The 19,158-nt window shown below is 50.6% G+C and overlaps 1 protein-coding gene across 1 annotated transcript; it reads left to right on the top strand.

The window, feature by feature from the left end:
- Positions 1-2,800: 2,800 nt before the first annotated feature.
- Positions 2,801-17,306, top strand: LOC307059012 (phosphatase and actin regulator 4-like; the record flags this gene model as incomplete). The annotated part of the gene is made up of 5 exons (XM_079712695.1): positions 2,801-2,939; positions 7,847-7,908; positions 12,152-12,292; positions 15,937-16,013; positions 17,168-17,306. The coding sequence occupies 5 exons, from the start codon at positions 2,801-2,803 to the stop codon at positions 17,304-17,306; spliced, it is 558 nt and encodes a 185-aa protein (XP_079568821.1).
- Positions 17,307-19,158: the final 1,852 nt, after the last annotated feature.

The raw sequence follows: 19,158 nt of genomic DNA, 5'->3' as shown, positions 1-19,158 counted from the left end.
TGAGGCCCATTCCCTATCTACAGCCTAAGTGATGATGATATTGGGGGATCACAGAATCAACTGTCAGTGAGCACTGGATTTAAAATAGTTACACTTGGCGGCTCCGTGGACTTCTTATCTTCACTCTGGGTCTCCAGAGTCCAGGGTGTAAACATCTTGCCAACAATACACGCTAGTTGCCACTGTTTGGGGCGGGTCTCTAACCTCTGCTGCCAGGACAGCACTCTTTTTTACCCCTTAGTCCCATTGGAGGACTCAGAGGGGCCTCAAACTCCTTCCACAGTTTTCTCATCTCACACATAGCTCATCCCATTGGGGGAAGCAGAATGCTGAATAATTAACTGCAGGGTTGTTAAATAATTTTCAAGAGCCTCAGAAATACAAACATCTCTGTGATGCTGAGGCCCGTTGTATGATCATTCCTGGAACTTTATCTGGGCATGTGGTTCTCTTTTTCTTTTTTTTTAATATAAGTTTCAGGTCTACAGCATTATAATTCAACAGCTGTATACACTGCAGTGTGATCAGCACCACAAGTCTAGTTACCATCCGTCACCATACAGTGACCCTCTTCACCCATTTCACCGCCCCCCCAAGTCCCCTTCCCCTCTGCTAACCACTGATCTGATCTCTGTGAGTTTGTTTCTGTTTTATTGTGTTTGTTCATTTCTTTGGGGGTTTTTTAGATTCTAATAGGAGTGAAATCATATGGGATTTGTCTTTCAATGTGTGACTTATTTCACTTAGAATAATACCTTCAAGGTCCATCCATGTTGTTGCAAATGGCGAGATTTCATTCTCTTTCATGGCTGAGTAATATTCCATTGTGTGTATGTACCGCATCTTCTTTACCCATGCATCTATCAGTGGACCCTTAGGTTGCTTCCATATCTTAGCTATTGTATATAATGGTGTAGTGAACATGGAGGTGCAGATAACTTTTCAAATTAGTGTTTTCCTCTTCTTCAGATACATACCCAGAAGTGGAATAGCTGGGTCATATGGTAGTTCTAGTCTTAATTTTTTGAGGAACCTCCATACTGTTCTCCATGGTGGCTGCACCAGTTTACATTCCCACCAACAGTGCACGAGGGTTCCCTTTCCTCCACATGCTTGCAAACATTTGTTTTGTGTGGTCTCTTTGATGATGGCCATTCTGACATGTGAAGTGATATCTCATTGTGGTTTTGATTTACATTTCCCTGGTAATTAGTGATGTTGAACATCTTTTCATGTGCCTGTTGGCCATCTGTATGTCTTCTTTGGAAAGATGTCTATTCAGATCCTCTGCCAATTTCTTTTTCTTCCTGTTGCTTAGCCTTTTTTTTTTTTTTCTTGTAAAGCAACATATTATGTTTATTTATTTATTTAACATCTTTATTGGAGTGTAATTGCTTTACAATGGTGTGTTAGTTTCTGCTTTATAACAAAGTGAATCAGCTATACATATACATATATCCCCAGATCTCCTCCCTCTTGCGTCTCCCTCCCACCCTCCCTATCCCACCCCTCTAGGTGGCCACAAAGCACTGAGTTGATCTCCCTGTGCTATGTGGCTGCTTCCCACTAGCTATCTATTTTACGTTTGGTAGTGTATATATGTCCATGCCACTCTCTCACTTCGTCCCAGCTTACCCTTCCCCCTCCCCATGTCCTCAAGTCCCTTCTCTACGTCTGCGTCTTTATTCCCCTCCTGCCCCTAGGTTCTTCAGAACATTTTTTTTTTAAGATTCCATATATATGTGTTAGCATACGGTATTTGTTTTTCTCTTTCTGACTTACGTCACTCTGTATGACAGACTCTAGGTCCATCCACCTCACTACAAATAACTCAATGTCATTCCTTTTTATGGCTGAGTAATATTCCATTGTATGTATGTGCCACATCTTCTTTATCCAGTCATCTGTCGATGGACACTTAGATCCTCTGCCCATTTCTTAATCGGGTTGTTTGCTTTTTGTTATTGTTGAGTTGTATTAGCACTTTATATACTTTGTATTTTAACCCCTTATCAGATATATGGTTTGCAAGTATCTTCTCCCATTCTGTAGGTTGCCTCTTTGTTTTGATGATAATTTCCTTGGCTGTGCAGAAGCTTTTTAGTATGATGTAGTCCCACTTGTCTTTGCTCTTGCTTCCCTTGCCCTTGGAGTCACATCCCTAAAAGCATCTCTAAGATCATGTAGTCTCCTCTTCGGTGTCCTTCCCATTCTCTGGCAACTTCTGTCCCTACCTAGTGCCCGCCCATTGTCTGCCCCCGGCCCCTGCTGTTGCATCATAGCAAGTTCACATCCTGGCTATGATGTTTCACTTGTTGTGGCTAAATTACGTGCCGGCGCCAAGTGTCATTTCTGTTCCTGTTCACTTGCCACCTTGTGTCTAATAAGTCTCTGGTGGCGATGGGTGGCGACCAGAAGAGCAGATATTGTTCTCTGCAGACAGACGTGCTGTCTCCCGTCTCCATGGGGCCGTGAGCCTCTTTGTGTTCTGGGTCTGCACAAACATGGCAAGAGGCAAGCTCTAGCCTCGGGGCCGGGGGGAGAAAAGCAGAGGCCATGCTCCCGAAGTTGGGAGGCCACACGAAAGAAAGGGGCTTCTGTGAGAAGAGTCCACGCGCCTGGAGGCCCGGAGGGGCAGGGCTGGGGAGGGGCCGGTGGAGGGAGGGGGTTCGGCTCCACGTGACATCACGTCGGTGCCTTTCCTGGGGTTGAAAACGAGGAACTCAGGAGGCATTGGTGGTGAGCGCCGGTCTCTCAGAGCACAGGATGGAAGAGGGCCTCCAGCCGCTGACCCTGCCTCATGTATCTGCAACGGCCGGGGAGATTAACGACCCAAGGAGGCTATGATATGGTCCAAAAACTTTTCCTGGATTTCTTCCGCAGGCGACTGAGCCAGAGGCCGACCGCAGAGGAGTTGGAGCAGAGAAACATTTTGAAACGTAAGTGACAGAGCCCGTGGCAAGCGCTGCCGTTTCGTGGTGGCTTTGGTTATTGTGTGATGGCAGGCCACAGGGTTTCTCCCGTGTGCTGGTGTGGAAACGATCGAAACCCTCTCTGGTGGCGGAGGCTTCGCCCTTGTGTGTTCGAACATCCCCACAGAGCAAGCAAATTCGGATCCACTTGGTTCGTGAGGACCTCGGGGTCTGCAGGAAGAACCTGCCCTTTAGTGGGCTGCCAAGTCAGAGAAGCTGAAAAGTTTGAGCGAGAGGACTTACTAGTAAGTGAGAGTTGGGGTCACCTTTCAACCCAGATTGGCTGAAAAACTGCAAATATGATATTGATGGCTAAAAGAGGGCAAGTAGCCATTTGAAAATGAAGACCAGAAAACGTGACTTTCCACGGCAGCCAGCTGCTGGTGATAAAATCCCTCCTCCCTCTGAGCATTAAACCTAAAGTCTAAGAGAGCATTTCCAAGGGGAAATCCTCCCTGGCCTCCTCTCAGGCCTCCTACAACTGGCCACTGGTGTAGCTGCCCAGGCTCTCATTCAGGAAAACTCGCTGTCACTGTGTCTGTGGACAGAAAAAGCCGACGAGCCTCTTGTTTGGTTCAGGACAAATATCAGAGATATTTGCCTAGGTACAGAAAGTCCATGTGGTGCTTAAATACCTATTTTTAAAATGCTGAAAGAAATCCAGCATCTCATGGGCACCAACCAGTATGCCTCAGTTTAGGGGGAGATATTCAACCATTGAATACTGAAACCTCTCCGCTTCATCATGCTACAGTCTCACCGACACTGCCCTCTAGATGGTCAACAGATATGTTTAGTTTAATTTCAGACCCTTTCTCCCCACACGTCTATCCCTTTCTGATTTGCTCCAGAAAAGAGAAATAGATGCTACGCAGAGTTTTACGGAACTACTGTGCTATGCACGCACACACACGCATGCACACACCCACGCCCCAGTCGCGTGAGGCCCCGTGTGAGTAGCTGGGTATTTCCACTTTGACCAAACAAAAGTGCTCTTGATTTTGCTTTTCTCGCCTTGCTCGTTGTGGCCTTGCGACTGGGTCCGCGCCAAATGGTTTGCTGTTGAATGTCACTGGCGAGGGCTGTGATGGGGGGCCGGTGTCGTGACCCACAGCACCCGTACCCCAGGGCACCCACCTGCGTGCCCTGTGCCTCCACCAGCATCCTGCCGCGCTGCTCCGGGCTTCGGCCGCGCCCTCGCCTTGCAGGGGCTGTTCCTTTCAGCCTTGACCTTCCTCAGTCCTGAGGGCACCTCACCCATTTCCCAGATCTCTAGGAAGTTGTGCATATGATTACGTTCTTCCTAACGAAGGGGGTGCCTTTAAAAGTTTCTAAGTTTACTTTGCCGTGAAACAGAATTAGAATTCTTTCAGATGATTTTCCTGGCTGGGGAAGCATTTGGCTGACGTGTCTCCCTCTCTGCCCCAACTTGATAGCTGATCCATTATAAATTGTCTACATTAGAGAGAAAGAAAAATAAAAAGGTGTCCGTTTGTTCCTAAAGCCAGAAATCTGTGAACGGGCTTTCTTCTTCTCCTTTTAAACTTCTCCCCCAGACGTGCCTCACACGGATCTGTGGTCTGCTGAAGGAATCTCTGTACAACTTTCTTACAGGGCCACACGGTACCTGGGGTCCCCAGCCTAACTCTTAAATGTGAAGAGGCTAAAAAACGTCTGTGGAATTGTTCAGGTTTCAGAAGATAGCACTTCTCTCAGCAAGGGCACAGGTTTTGGAAAGAGAAGGCAGAGAATCCCCAGCTCACCTGGCTTCCCGAAGGCACCAGCTTCCACACCTCGTCTGCCCAGATCCATGGGAGGCGACGGGCAGGCCCCTCGAGTTAGGTTTTTCTCACCCTCCAGAAAGACACTCTGGTCTTAGAGACGGTTACTTGCGTCCAGTGAGCCTGGGGCTCAGGGTCAGGGGAGCCAAGGGCTTACAAGTTGTTCCCACAGTTCCCTTTCGTTCTGTTGCCTCTTGCGTCTTTGTCCTGTTTGAGTAGTTGCAAATTGAAGGATCACTTGACCAAATTCAAACAGGGTCATCATTTCGCAGTTTCAAAACTTTTCGGAAAGGAGCTTATTTTTCCTGTCGGTATTTTTTTTTTCCTCCCTGCGTTCTGGAATTTTGTTTTCCGACATAGCTTTTTCTTTCTCTTTTTTAAATCTTGTGTGATTGTTAAACAAGAAATGCTTAGTGGTATCAGAAGACAACCCTCAAACAGTGTATTCTGAGAATTATCATCTGGGCTTTAAGTCAAGGGATGAACCACATCTCTAAGTGTGCAGGAGAGAGGCCCAGAGCGGTGGCTTGGCTGGGCGGTGGAGCTTTGCAAACCGGGTCTGACTTCCGCCCCAGGCCACCCGGCCCTGTGGGCAGTACTGGCTCCACTGGGCAGCCAATGAGACCCTGGGCACATCTGAGCACACAGTGCAGTCTCTGATGGTGGCAGCAGGCCATGACCTCGAGGGCTTTTCCTGGTCTCCCTTCCCACTTGCCCAGTGGGGTTGTCTTGGTCCCCACTGCCTGAGAATCCATGACCCTGGGTTTGTAAATGGCTTTGAGCTAAAGGTATAGATTCCATAGGTGGTAGCTTGGGGCCCCTACCCCTCAGAGGGACCTCAGGAACACCTGTAGGCGATGGGCAGGATGCCGACCTTCACGGCTCGGGAGGGGGCCTGTAGGATGAGGCAGCTCCGAGTGGAGTCTGAGGCCAGTAACCAGTGAGGAGGAGGAGGGCTGGCCCTGAGCAAAATGTGATGGGGGCAGAGGCAGCGTAGCCAAGCAGGAAAAGAAGCTGGACTGTCTGTCTGTCTGTTAGCCATGGAGTGTGTGGCCAGACGCTCAACTCCCCGGGCCTTCCTATCCTCATTTCCAAGCCACGAGCAGTAGCCTAGGTGGTCTCGTGGGCCCCTCCTGCCCTGATATGGCTACAAGTCTGTCCATTTCAACCCAGTGCCCTCGAGCTGCTCCCCACCTCAGGCGCTCACCATCCACTCGAGACCTTTCCTGCTGTCCTCCCTCCCACCTGCAAATGCAGCTCTTGGGGGCCTCCCTTCTTCTGGGGCTGGCAGTCTGCCTCCCAGTTTCTCTCTGATGCATTAGTTCATACGAAGATAGTAATGGCTGACTGGTTGAACAGGTTTCTATCCAAGAGAAATTCTCAGTTTTAAAAGGAACCCTGGGGCGGGGGGGTGGCGGGGGGAGGACCTTTCAATTCAAAGGAAGGAGCTCTCGAGTGGGGTTTGGGGCAGCGGGGACCCCTGGGGACTTTGGCCCACGGCAGGATGTGGCCATTTCTGGAGCTGTCCCGGTCCAAGATCCTGGTCGCCACAGGCAGTCACACTGGCCAAACCGTGCCCCCGGGAGTATCGCTCAAGGACGTGAGTTGTGCTCTGAACCACCACCGTTCCTTCTGGCGGGAGGTGTTGCCACCTGCAGTGTGAGTTAGCTGAGGCTGTGGTGGCTGCCATCAGGCTGGCAGGAGGGGTGAGGGCACCCCACCTCTAGGCACAAGGGGGTCCCTGTTTCAAAGCCCTGTCCTATACTGAGACCACTCGAGGGTGAGCGCGCACTGCGCACTAAGTTAATGGAGTTATGGAACCATAACTTCCAACGGTGATTTCAAAATGAGGGAACAAGGGCCCTTTTGATGCAGCCTGTGCAAAATCAAGCGGCAGTGGCGGTCTCTCCCTGACGCCACCCTCAGTTCAGTAGACGAGCAGCAGAGGCATGGAAGCCAGGCTGACGTTCGTGATTTTTCTTCAAGTTAGACAGTATTATGCTGCGATCCGTGCTTCCATTGCAAGGCCTGGGAGGAAAGTGAGGTGCCCAAGGTCACTGCGTTGCTTAGATCCTCCCGCGTTCTCTGTCCTCCGAATCTCTGCTCCCTTCGGCGCTTTACACGCCTGATGCTAAGTCACCCCACATATTGAGCTGAGAAGGTTTAAGCTCTGGAGTCTGCTCTCCCTAAGACGCTCCTTAGAAGTCTAAATGTAGACAGTTGTATCCCACACTGTGGCCTCACACGTGCTCTGTGGACTTCTTGGAAGATTCAGAGAATTTATGGAATCAGGGCTTGTGAAAGGTGAGCGTTCTGAAATTCCAGCCTTGCGTTTGGCGTCAGCCGTGCCTCGTTTTGTTCCTGTGGCAGGTGGCAGGCGCCCCCGCGGGGCCTGGCTTCTGTTCCATCCACGCAGGGCACCGGGCACCAGGGCCACATCACAGTGAGTCCCCTTCGGTCGCCGTGAGGCTTGAGGCGGAGCTGCGTGAGGCCCAGGTCTTGTCCAAAGAAGGGAGCCTCACCTCTCCCCGGATGCCTGTGTCACTGCAGACGGTACCCCACTCTTTCAGGACCTACCTCCTTGCCTCGTAGCCCCTCCTCTTGGCCCAGCGTTTCGGCCTGCAGACTTGAAACCCCGTACAAGGGGGTACAACGTACAACAAAATAAGGTCAACCCACTCACCACCCATTTGAAACAGTACAGGCAGTTTGGAAAGTGTCCCCGCAAGCAGAAAGGGTGGCCAGGGTAGGGGACGGGAACTCTCTCCTCCTTTTCAAACTGAGCTGCTTGGCTTCCCTGGTGGCACAGTGGTTGAGGGTCCGCCTGCCGATGCAGGGGACACGGGTTCGTGCCCCGGTCCGGGAGGATCCCACATGCCGAGGAGCGGCTGGGCCCGTGAGCCATGGCCGCTGAGCCTGCGCGTCCGGAGCCTGTGCTCCGCAACGGGAGAGGCCACAACGGTGAGAGGCCCGCGTACCGCAAAAAAAAAAAAAAAAAAAAAAAAACTGAGCTGCTTGGCCTAGAACCTGCAGAGGTGCACCTTTGTGCAATACCGCTACCAAAATCTAAAGCGTCTTAAATGTTTCTTTCAGCTCGGAATGAACAAGAGGAACAAGAGGAGAAGAGAGAGATCAAGAGGAGATTAACTCGGAAGGTAAGACGCGTCTCCATGCCGAGCTGGGGCGGGACAGGGGGCCCCCTCCCCTGCTGTGCCCTGTGTTGGCCTTACAGCTGCCTGGCCCATTGGAAGTGACATTAATGGTTCCATTCCTCGGGTGTCAGGGCATGCGGCTCTCTGGACTCTCCAGGACCTCTCCAGGGGCCAGTGGTCCACTCAGCTTCATGACCCTCAGCCCTTTTGGCTGGTGACACTGGCCTACCCCCAAGCAACTTGATGTCAGGTGCATTCTATTTGCAGTTACAGTGAATATTTTGTTTTTAAAAATTCACTGTAACCCCATGAGGCAATTGGAAATTCATTATCAAAATCACAAGTTCAAATGTATCAGTTATTTGCTATGACCCTGGGAAAGTGAGTTTTCCTTGTCTCCGCTGATACTATTCCTGTTACCTAAGAACTATTTATTATGCTAAATCCAATTTGAATTACTGAACTAGGAAAGTGCCAAAAGTATTGATAAATCTAATGAAGATGTTTGAAAAGCACTTAGATAAAAGTCAGAAAGCTAGAATTTTTATATGTTTTTAACCCCCAAAATAGATGGCTTGGCAATGTAAGCTACACCCAAGTGGATCTAATTCTATGAGTGGCCTCTTTGATAATAAACTCTTATTTGAGGCTATTCTTGGAGGATGTTGACAACTTTAATTAATGACACAGAAGATATGCTACTATATTCTGTCTGACTAGAGTGTGTTTCATCAGCCTCCAACAGTGACCATCTTGAGAGAAAGATACTCAAAGCTTAGAGACAGTTAAGAGACCCATTAACATTAATTTTTTAAAGGTTTGTTAATGGATTTTTCTCCCTAGAAATATTATGCAAAGGAAGAAATTCAGAGATCCTGAAATATTGTACCAATTATTAAGGTGATGATTTGTGTTTCTCAACACTTTCTTGCCCTTAGAGCATCCCAAACATATGGTGACAAGCCAAACGCCATCCCAATTAAAAGGAGTAGGATAAGCAAGGCCCTGACAAGCCGCTGACGGGCTGGTGTCCCCTGGTGGGAAACTCGAACAAGAGCTAAGGGCCCTCACTTCATCCAGGTGCCCTCACTCCAGTCAAGGTCTGACTCTTACATCCTTAAGACCACCCAGCCTTTGGACGCAGGGCATCCCTTTTCCTGAGACTGAGTAGTGAGGGGGACCGGGGGAGATGCATTATTCTAAGTGTCTTTGAAATGATGAGGGTATCAAAGGGAGACTGGTGATGACCCCTCGTTTCTGATAGACAAAGGCCTAGACATTCAGAAAAAATGTTCAATCAGATTTTCATAAAGTTCATTGGACTTGATTGCTGGGACCCCAAAATTCTCCTAAACTTTAGGGTTTCTTGCTAAAAACTAGTACTAGGGAAAGATTTGGACATGCACCTAATTCTCATGTCTTTAAAAAGTGCATTTGATTTTGCAAGGGAAAGCTTGACTAACTGCATAGTTTGGCAGGACGGGGTGAGAGAAGAGGGTCTCCTCCCTCACCCGTCTCCCCCAGGAGGGGTAATGGTAGGGGTGGGGTTTTTGCAGGTCCTCAAGTCAAGATAAATGCCTCTTCCTCCCCCTGGTTATCTCTCTTTCCTTCTCCCAGGAAAACTGCCTTGTAATTTCAGCATTTGCCTCCCCTGGGACTGGCTTGGGGAATTAGAAATAATGAGCCTGAGTGAAGGGATAAACTGTTTATGAGGGAGAGACCAGAAACAGCGTTCACATCTGGTTTTGTGAACAGAGATGTGGAGCGTGCCAGCAGGTAGGGAATCCGTATCACCTCCCGGCTCTGGGCATGCTCTGTTCCTCGGGAGCCTTTATCACACCGAGACCAGAAGCCAGTGGTGGGGGATGCTTTCCACTTACCCTCAGCCCGAGGATTTCCTCAATATCATTCTATTTAAGACACTGAGAAAAATAAAACACAGTAGCAGATGCTAATAGCCACAGGCCAGGCATTTTCTTCAGCCAAATTGAGACTAACCTAAAATTTACATGCTTTATCTTGGGATAAGTGCCTGCTTCCCACTTCCAAAAACTCGCTAGCTAGCTGGATGGATGGATGAATGGGAAGAAGTATTGGAGGGAGGATGGCTGGTAAGGGAGGAAGGAAAGGAGGGAAGGAAGGGAAGAAACGGACCCGGGTCAGGTTGTGTTAACAGTGGAATTGGGGTCTCAACGTACCCTTTTGTTGAGTAGTTGGTTGCAAACGATATTATTGCTGCCATAGATGGAAACATAATGCTACCAACCTCTGCACCCCACCCCTTCTTCCAGCCCATCATCCGCAGAAAACCAACTTTGGCTGCAAAGATTATTTCCTTAGTGTCCAGGCACGTAAGTTGGGTTCACGCACCCCAAGGGCTAGAGCCATCCATGAGCCAGAGGCACCTCTCCTGAGCCCCATGTGGCCAGGGGTGTGAGCCCTGGCTCACAGCAGAGTCCAGGTAGTTGTTAGAGACGCTCCCAGCAGTGAGTCCTCCTCACTCACTCCCTGGTGGCACTTGGGCCCCGTCTCTTATTGATCTGGAGAGGTTGTGTCTAATCCCCACCAGATTCAGGCATGAAAAATAGTCCCTCACCTTCAGAGCCAACCTCTAGGTTTCTGTTCACTCTAGACTCTACCATAGACAGGCTACTAATAAAATCTAGATCATGACTGTGAGAAATTTAAATTAGAAATTCCAACTGTAACAACCTTTCCCCTGTCATGGCACACTTAGAAAATAGTCCTGTTTGTCTAACGCCCCAGGGCGAGCTAGTAAGTCCTTAGAAACACAAACTGGGGCTTGGAGTAGAAGTCTTCCTGCCCTGTGGTATTACGGTAAATGCCTATGTACTCTAAGGACAGTACAGAGCACCCTGCACTCACATCTTGGAGTCAGGACAGGCCACCAGTTTTGTTTGCGACACCCCTAACCATAGAGCCTGGGAAACCTCTGGTTTCCTGTGACAGGTTACAGCTGATGCCAAAATGCCCTGTCCCGGGAAAACCAGGGCCACCTCGGGACAGACTGCAGCCACTCTGAGCGGGGAGCTACACAGTGTCTAGACAGGTAACCAGTGCCACAGCCCAGTAGGCCTCTGAGCCCCAGGTTTTTCCTCCCTTGGCCCAGGGGGACCAGCAGGCTGCTTTGGTCCTGTCCAGAGCCTCACAGCAGCTGTCACCATTCTGCTCAGCACCAGCCAGGCAGTCATCTAATGATGCTCTTCCATTGTAGGCCAGTTGGTAGCAAGCTGGGACATTCTGGCAGCAGCCAAAGGTGTATGATATACAGTCAAAACAGCTGGAGTGGTTTGGATTCACTTACATGTGTTTGTTTTATAGGCCTTTGTGGTAAGATTCTATTTGACTGCATCTTCTATTAATAGAATTAAATACAGTCTAGGGCTTAGAGAAAAATTGCTTTTAACCAACATCGGTTGAACATGAATTGACAGCATCCTAAAGAGAGAGCAACTGTGTTGCTCCAGAAGAAAAAAATCTGGTGACAGGAAGAGATAATAGAAATGTCAGCCTTATGTTGTTAAAGTACAAAGGAAGGATGCTAGCGGGTAACACTGGGAGATGGTTGAATAATTCACTTGTTTCATTCCTTCACCACAGACCTATCCAAAGGGCCCGTCCGGGTCTTCCTTGGCATCAACGCGGGCTAGCTCTGCCTTTGTGGACTCACCTTTCATTTGAGCTATTGAGGGGTAGGGTCTCCATGACCTCATAAATCAACGTATTCTCATTCCTGCACACCCCGTAGTTTGCATACTGTTTGCACATACACTTTCTTTGTGTCTAAGACACACACACAGAAAGTATTACAAACCCATCTTGCAGAGAGCACTAAATTTGACACACAGATGTGGATTCACAAATCGAGAATAATATAAAACTGTTGTGTAAGGTTTCTGTCACCTGCTGGGAAAGGTAGGACAGACGTGGGAAGATCCACACCCATGCACAGACACACCGTGTGTACAGACCGAGACACTGCAGTGTTATTAAGAGACAGCCTGGCTGGCTGTCTGAACAGGCCTGGAGGCAGCTCATGAGTTAGTAAACTCCTTCACAGAGCCCTGGAGAAGTCCAGGAATCAGGAGCCCTGTGTCCCCTGCCCCTCACATGTGTGTGATGCATCAGCTGCCTCTCTGGACCTCGTCTTCCCACCCATAAGTTCACGATGGACCAAGTGATCTAAACGTCACAGGCTGACTGCATCCATCTCTCCCTCCCGCAGCTCAGCCAGAGGCCCACAGTGGAAGAGCTGAGGGAACGGAAGATCCTCATCCGCTTCAGCGATTATGTGGAGGTGGCCGATGCTCAGGACTATGACCGCAGGGCCGACAAGCCCTGGACCCGCCTCACCGCTGCCGACAAAGTAAGCGGGACGGGAAGGGGGGCCGGGGCCTCACGGCCAGCCGAGTGCTGGGTCTCCAGCTTGCCGCCAGGAGACCGTGTGGAGCCCGGGCGCAGAGCCCGTGCCCAGGTCGGTAGTGGAGGTTGAGTGGCTGCCGGGCAGGCTGCGGCGCTGCTCCTGGCACCTTTCCCCCCAAGGGCTCCAGACAGCGTGTGGAGAGGGCGCCGGGCTGGTTCTCCCCTGCTCTGGAGAAGGCACGAGACAGACGCCTTTCATCCATACACGTATCTAAGGGGACCTCTGCTTGGGGATCCTTTGTGATTCTTATCCAGGCACCGTGAGGAACTGGAGGGTAAGGGCCTTTAAAAAAAAAAAAAAAAAGTGTAAGACAACGCTGTGCGGTGTGCAAGTGACAATAAGGGGACTCAGGTACACTGGGAAGCTTCTCCTAGAGTCCTGCCTTTGCCCCATCCCTTCCCGGGGCAGGTGGCCTCCTCACAGGCCATGCAGGAGGTCACCCAGAGCCTGGCCTCTGGCTGGAGCCTGAGCCCAGGGAAGCCGCTGCACTCGGGATGGGGGGAGGGGGAGGAAACGGACGCGGCCAGAGGCACCTCCCAGAAACCGTCCCCCGACCCCCACCCGGGGCGGGCCAGCCCCCAGGTCCTGATGAGTGGAAACCTCACCTCTCCCCTCTATAGGAATCCATGGTGAGCAGCCCCAAGAACCGGCACCCCTCAGCTCGGGCAGGAGACAGGCCCTTCCGTCCTGCTCCGGGCAGTTGTGTCACATAGATGTGACCTCGCTCTGTTGTCCACACTCACTGCAGCGTGCTTGCTGACCAAGGCTGAGGGAACTGGCAAACGTCAAGGGAAGGTACCAGCTAGAATCCTGAGCAGCTGTGAGGGAGCCTATCCAGTTCCTCCGGGGCTGCTGGGAAGCAGTGCCCACACGTCCCACCCCCCACCCCCCGAGCCAGGCACTTCAACCAAGTGCCTTCCTCCCTTGGGAGGAGCCATTCTGATCCTATGTAAAGGCTTTTCCAGGAGGTGGTGGTGGGATGAATTGGGCGATTGGGATTGACATGTATACACTGATGTGTATAAAACTGATGACTACTAAGAACCTGCTGTATAAAAATATTTTTAAAAACGAAAACATAAATACAGGTCAGGAGAGATGTGAGACAGGCACTCACTCTACACTAAAAATAGTAATTGTAAGACAAAGATAAAGTTTTGGAGACTAGAGCGATGTATTTTTTTGTTTGGGATATTTACCAATTGCTGGTATTGTCTCCTGGTCCCATATCAAGGGCTAAGTCTGGAGGACTCAGACCATAGGGTTCCTTCCATGGCACAGAAGAGATTCCCATTCGTCTCTCTCAGACCATGTGGTTTTACTGGCTTAAGGAAGAAGGGCTCCAGCCAAGAGGGAACGTCAAGTCAGCTCCTTCCTGCCTGGGGGATGGTGGGAAGGAAAAAAAGAATAGGAAGATTATGGAAGTACATTGTCAGGGCTCTTAATCTCCTGTCTTCAGTCACATTTTTGAAGCAGAACTGTGAGAGTAAGAGTGAGATGATAAGGTTGAAATTTCCAGAAAGGAATAGATAAACTGGAGGAAGCAGCAGCACACCAGCAGCAAGTGTGGTACCATGTCCACTTTGTTCCAAGTATTAGCATTGCTCTGGTAGACGGAATTGGCTAGGCCAGTGGGCCTGAGGTGGTGGCCCTCGTTGCTGATGGTTTGGTAAGGCGATAAAAGAACGCTTTGAGGACTAGCGGACCGGCAGCCTCAGAGGCTGGGGCTTTGAGCAGAAGCAGATTGCCTGGACTTCAGCCCTAGGTGATGACGTGAAACAATGATTGTACTGGAGCACAGCGCTCCAGGATGAGGCTGGATAGAGAATACAAAGTACTGAACACAGCGCCTGGCACACAGTGCATGTTAATGATCATAGTAACAAGAATACGGTCAACTATCATGGGACCATTAAAATGTTTACAAATAACTTTTTACCTTAGGAAGAAACGCTTGTGTTATTACATTTTTAATGGAAGGGCACAGAGTGTGTATCTTTAATATAAAATATGCACAAAGAGGACTGTAAAGGGAAACAGCCTAGTATTTAGAGTTATGAATCTTCCAAAATGCATCTACCTGCTTTACTGTTGCTGGACAGTGCTGCTGTGGTGAATAATGCTGCTATGAACATTCTTTTTCCATGTCTTTTCATTCACGAGTGCACATTTCTGCTGGGGTTGAACCTAGAAGTAGAATATTTGTGTCCTGCAGTGTGGAGAGGGTTAGTTGCTTTAGTAGTAATGCCACAGAGTGTCCCAGAGTGGTTGTATGAATTTACACACTCACCAGCAGCTTATGAGAGTTCTCATTGTTGCCCATTTCGGTGAACACGTGGTATCATCTTAGCCCTTTGGGGTGGGTGTGTAGTGGTTTCTCAGGATGGTTAGTTGCACTTCCCTGTTTTCTAATGAGCTCAAGCCCCTTTGCATATGTTGACTGGCCTTTTGTGGATGTCTGTTCAAGTCCCTTGCGCATTTTCTCATGCATTACTTTTATAATCATAAAGACTCTCACATACACAAAAACAAAAAGTATTAAATCGCTTTCTGCCTTGCCCTTAATCTTACTTATACAAGCAGTCTGACTGAGGGGTAGCATCTTAACTGGCTCTCCAAAAATGGACCAACTTGACGGAGAAATTGTTTTATCTGTTCCTTTCTAGAGATGCCTGTCATTTTATAAATTGTTATTATTTATGCACTCACGTCTTCTGTTAGACTGTTAACTCTCCAACAGTGACAACTTTTCTGATTCCTCTTTGCATAATACACCTAGCACAGTACAACTGCACACAATCAAAGTTTTTTGGATGAACAGAAAAAAAAGACTTTTCCATCCTCAGACTCTCCGTGCCCTGATATCTTCCCATCAAAGCACGTATCAGCCTTAGAAAGAGCTATGGGAAAGGGTCCACGTTTAACTTTTCAGCCCTGAGGGAGAAGTGAGGTTTTCTCCAACCCTGGACATTCTTTTGCTCCAGCCCTCCTTCCCCCTTCTCGGTGGCCACAGACGGTGGCCACATCTGTGACGGTAAGGACGAGGTCATTCAGGTTTATCTCATGCATGTTTGAGGTTATTCAAAACACATTCCATAGCCTCCACGGTGAAATATATCACCTCAGAGTCAACAGACTTGTAAAGCAGCCAAGGCTTCATGAGTCAAAGGGAAGCGGGGGCAGCGGCCGTCACCCCTTCATTTGGTTGGGGAATTTCACATACCTCCTCTAGACGTATCCATCCTGAGGCATCGCTGTGCCTCTGATGATCTTAGATTCACCAAAGAAAGATGAGAGGCTGGCCTTGTAGTGTGCACTCAGGCCCCAGGAGTGTGGGCCAGGCGGAAGGGCCCTCTCGCTGCCCAGGTGGAAGAGCTCTGGGCAGGATCCCAAATCGGATTGCTCGCAACTTAGACTTAGGGGGACGGGGCTCTTCGTAGGAGATCTCAGGTGATTTTGTCTCTCCCAGTGGAAGAATCCGTTTTATGCACGTGTATGGCTTTGTCGAAGAAAGAAGACACAGGAATAGAAGAGAAGGTGAGCTGCTTTCCATCCTCTGCACTCTCATGGGCTTCTCTTCCTTGCAGGCTGCCATTCGGAAGGAGCTCAACGAATTTAAAAGCACTGAAATGGAAGTTCACGAATTGAGTAGACATTTAACAAGGTTAGTATCAAGTGGGGTTTTTTTCCCCCTCAAATTATAACATTTACCCGCAAACTGAACTGTCCTAGCTGCTTCTGGAGGACAAGTGGTGTGGTGGGTGCAGTGAGGGGAGAAGATAAAAGAAAGATCTATGTGGGGATCCGCAGGTTCCACTGTGGTTTCTGAAAGTAAGGGAAGGAGCATGAAAGGCCCAGGCTGAACACAGCCTTCTCAAAGCCTAGTTTTTAACTCATTCAAACTGAAGATCTGCTAAATGCCAGACCACCAACATGGTGGGTATTTATGAGAACGTAAGCTGAGGAGAAAAGGTCAATTGCCAATTTACAGCCAGTCAGCCGAGACCAAACTAGGAGAAAGTACCAAATCCACATGGGACTTCGGAAGCGGGATCATGCCTATGATTCCATGTCATTCTCCCAGACAGTCGTGTGTGATGCTACCTGGGGAAACTGAAGCAGAGAGAGGAGGGGCTTATACAAGGTCACAGGGCTAGTCAGCGACAGAGCCATTGACTGAGTTCTTCTGACCCTCTCCTTTGGTGAACATCTGGAGAAACAGTGCCTGACTCAGAGACGCAAGGCTGGGGGGGGTCCCCACCTTGCTGCTGAGTCCTTGCGTGGGCTGAGGGCCCCCGGGAGCTCCAGACTAAACTTCTCCAAAACCAAAGCTGAACTCAGTGGGTCTAAAGTTCTTGAGGGGTACTGTGGAGATTTATTTGCCTTTGGTTGGAGATTTAAGCCTCCCTGTGGCTGTCAGAAACAAGGAATTCTAGGATGGAGATCTTGGACTGTCAAATCCGACACCTTTCGCAGCCGCTGGGTCTTGATTGAATTATTTGTTTTCCTAGGTTTCACCGACCTTAACAGTCGAATTCCTCTTGAGTGCTATGCTGTCTTCAAAACATAAGTTTATAAGAACCATAAGTGCTGGTATTTATTCACTTCCCCATTATGATGTAAATCTTCTGAACTACCTTTTTTTAAAAGAAGAAGAAGAAAAGGAAAAGGAAACACAAGCAGGATTGCGATGGTTACGGCTCCGTGGTCAGAGGTGCTGGTGCCACCGCTGATAAGGGACTGTGCCCTGCCCCGGGCAGGGCCGAGGGCACCGGAGACTTTCCAGCACTAGGAGAAACCCCGGGCCTCTCCGGCCAGGCTGGCAGGTACCATGTTTGTTCAGGCTCTGGCGAGCCTTAGGCGACAGACACTTTGGAGGCAGAGTCCAAAGAAAGCCGAGGCAGTGGATCTGGCCTGGGATGACTGTGCAAAGTGGGTGATCCGGCTGGCCTTCTAGACTTGGCCAAATACACTGGCTCCAGGTGTGCCACCTGGTTTGGGGGGCCCTGAGGAGGCGGCTGCTGAGGGAGCACTGTCCTCTCCCTTCAGCTGTCACCCAGGCCGTGGACTGAAGGGAGAGCCCTTTGCTGGGGGAGCCTGTGGTCGACAGTGTGTGCCCCAGGCCTGGAAGGCTGGCACGAGCGCCTGTCCTGTCCCCTCAGGCTGAGCCGGGCTGCCTTCCAGGAAGCTCTGGTTTAGAAGGGGAAAGTCGTCATTAGCAAAGCCCAGTGTCATGGGTGATCTTACGCATACCAACAGCCATGGGCGGCGTGGTGGTATCATGCGTGTGAGCATAAGACCCCTTTTGAGGGCATAAAGGCTGGGGTGACAAACTGCTTGGCCGATGTTCTTCATTTTCTCTGCGTGCCCCAGGGCTGGTGACCGGGTGGCCTGGCAGTTAATGGCCTTCGAGTCGAGGACCGATGCATGCAGGCCACAAACCATTCCCGAGAAGGCTGAATTTCCAGCTGCTGGTGGACTGGTCCTCCAGAACCACCTGAGGGCCTTCCAGGCTTGCTTTGCACTGAAGAGTCTGTGCAGAAGCCCCAGCATTGGGCAGACACCAGCCACACCTGCGGTGCTGGACCTGCCACGCCAGCTTCTCCAGGGGGGATCCTTTCTCTCCCTCTTGATGCTGGTGAGGGTGACTGGAGATGTATCTCTGCCCATCCTCCTCTCTCGGGACCACAGGAAAGCAGCGGTGACAGGGTAGGATGTGCAGTGGAGGAGGGGCCCCTCCAAACCCTGACTGCTCTCTGAAGGCGGCCGCTTGAGCTGCTTCCGGTTTCCTTCCTGATGGAGCCTGTAGGGCCCTCAGCCGTGCAGCTCTGCCTGGCGTCCTGCCGTGGTCCTGTAGTTCCCACCAGCTCTCCCAGTGATGGCTTGCTCCCCGCCACACAGGCCCAGGCTTTAGAAAGATGCCAAGCTTGGGCTTCACAAAAAAAGAGTTAACTGGTTCCCCACCCCTAAACGCGTGGGATCAATTTACTCTTGGGCTCCACAGCCACGGGTAAGGCCAGTTCCCTGCTGGCGCTCACGGCCCCTGTGGCCGGCGTCACCGTGCACTTGGCCAGGAGCTCGGGGCAGCATTCCAGGCAGTGCCCGCTGGCTGGTGCCAAGCTGGCGCACGCTTTCCTCGCAGCGCCTGGCGCCCAGCCCCAGGAGGACGTGTCACCCCATCCTTTTTTCTCTGAATGGTGAATCCGCATAGCTACGGCCATGGGTGGCGTGACTGATTCAGGGAGGATGTGGCCAGGGCTGTAGCGTGGCTGTAAACAGCCTCTTCCCGCAAGGCTTACTGACCTTTGAAGGTGCAGGTGGCACACTGAGGGACGTGGGGCTCTTCTGTGTAACTCCTCCGTGGCGGGCGCGTCTTCCAGGCTGAGGTGCCCGCCGGGCCAGGAGCTGAGTCTGGGCTTCCTGTGGCTCGCAGTGGCCTGGAGCGACAGTCAGCCTGCCCCTGGCCCAGGAGCGAGTCCTAAGGGCCCTCACTCCGCTGCCTGGACGCCTCGCAGAGGCCAGTGGCTTCTCTGCTGGCCTTGGTTCTGGGCCTTTCAGATTCCCCGGGAACACGATGCCTAAATCGAGTTCCCCGCAGCTAGCCAGCGGTCCCGGGTTCCCGCCCAAAGTGCCCTATTGTTGCAGCCACTTTGTGTGTGGAAGAAACTGAACGCAGTTTCCACTTCTCCTCCTGCAGGGCAGCCTTTTCCCGAAGTAACTCCCTGCAAGTGGAAGGGTGCCCCTCCCGTGTCACCACCCGTGAGCTGGGCTCTTCCAAGCCCGCTGTAAGCAGCTCAGCAACTTCCGTA

The sequence above is a fragment of the Hyperoodon ampullatus genome (genome assembly GCF_949752795.1).
Source record: "Hyperoodon ampullatus genome assembly, chromosome: 10".
Classification (NCBI taxonomy): Eukaryota; Metazoa; Chordata; class Mammalia; order Artiodactyla; family Ziphiidae; genus Hyperoodon; species Hyperoodon ampullatus.
Note: the sequence above shows the minus strand (reverse complement) of the source record. Positions and strands in the feature narration are given on the sequence as shown.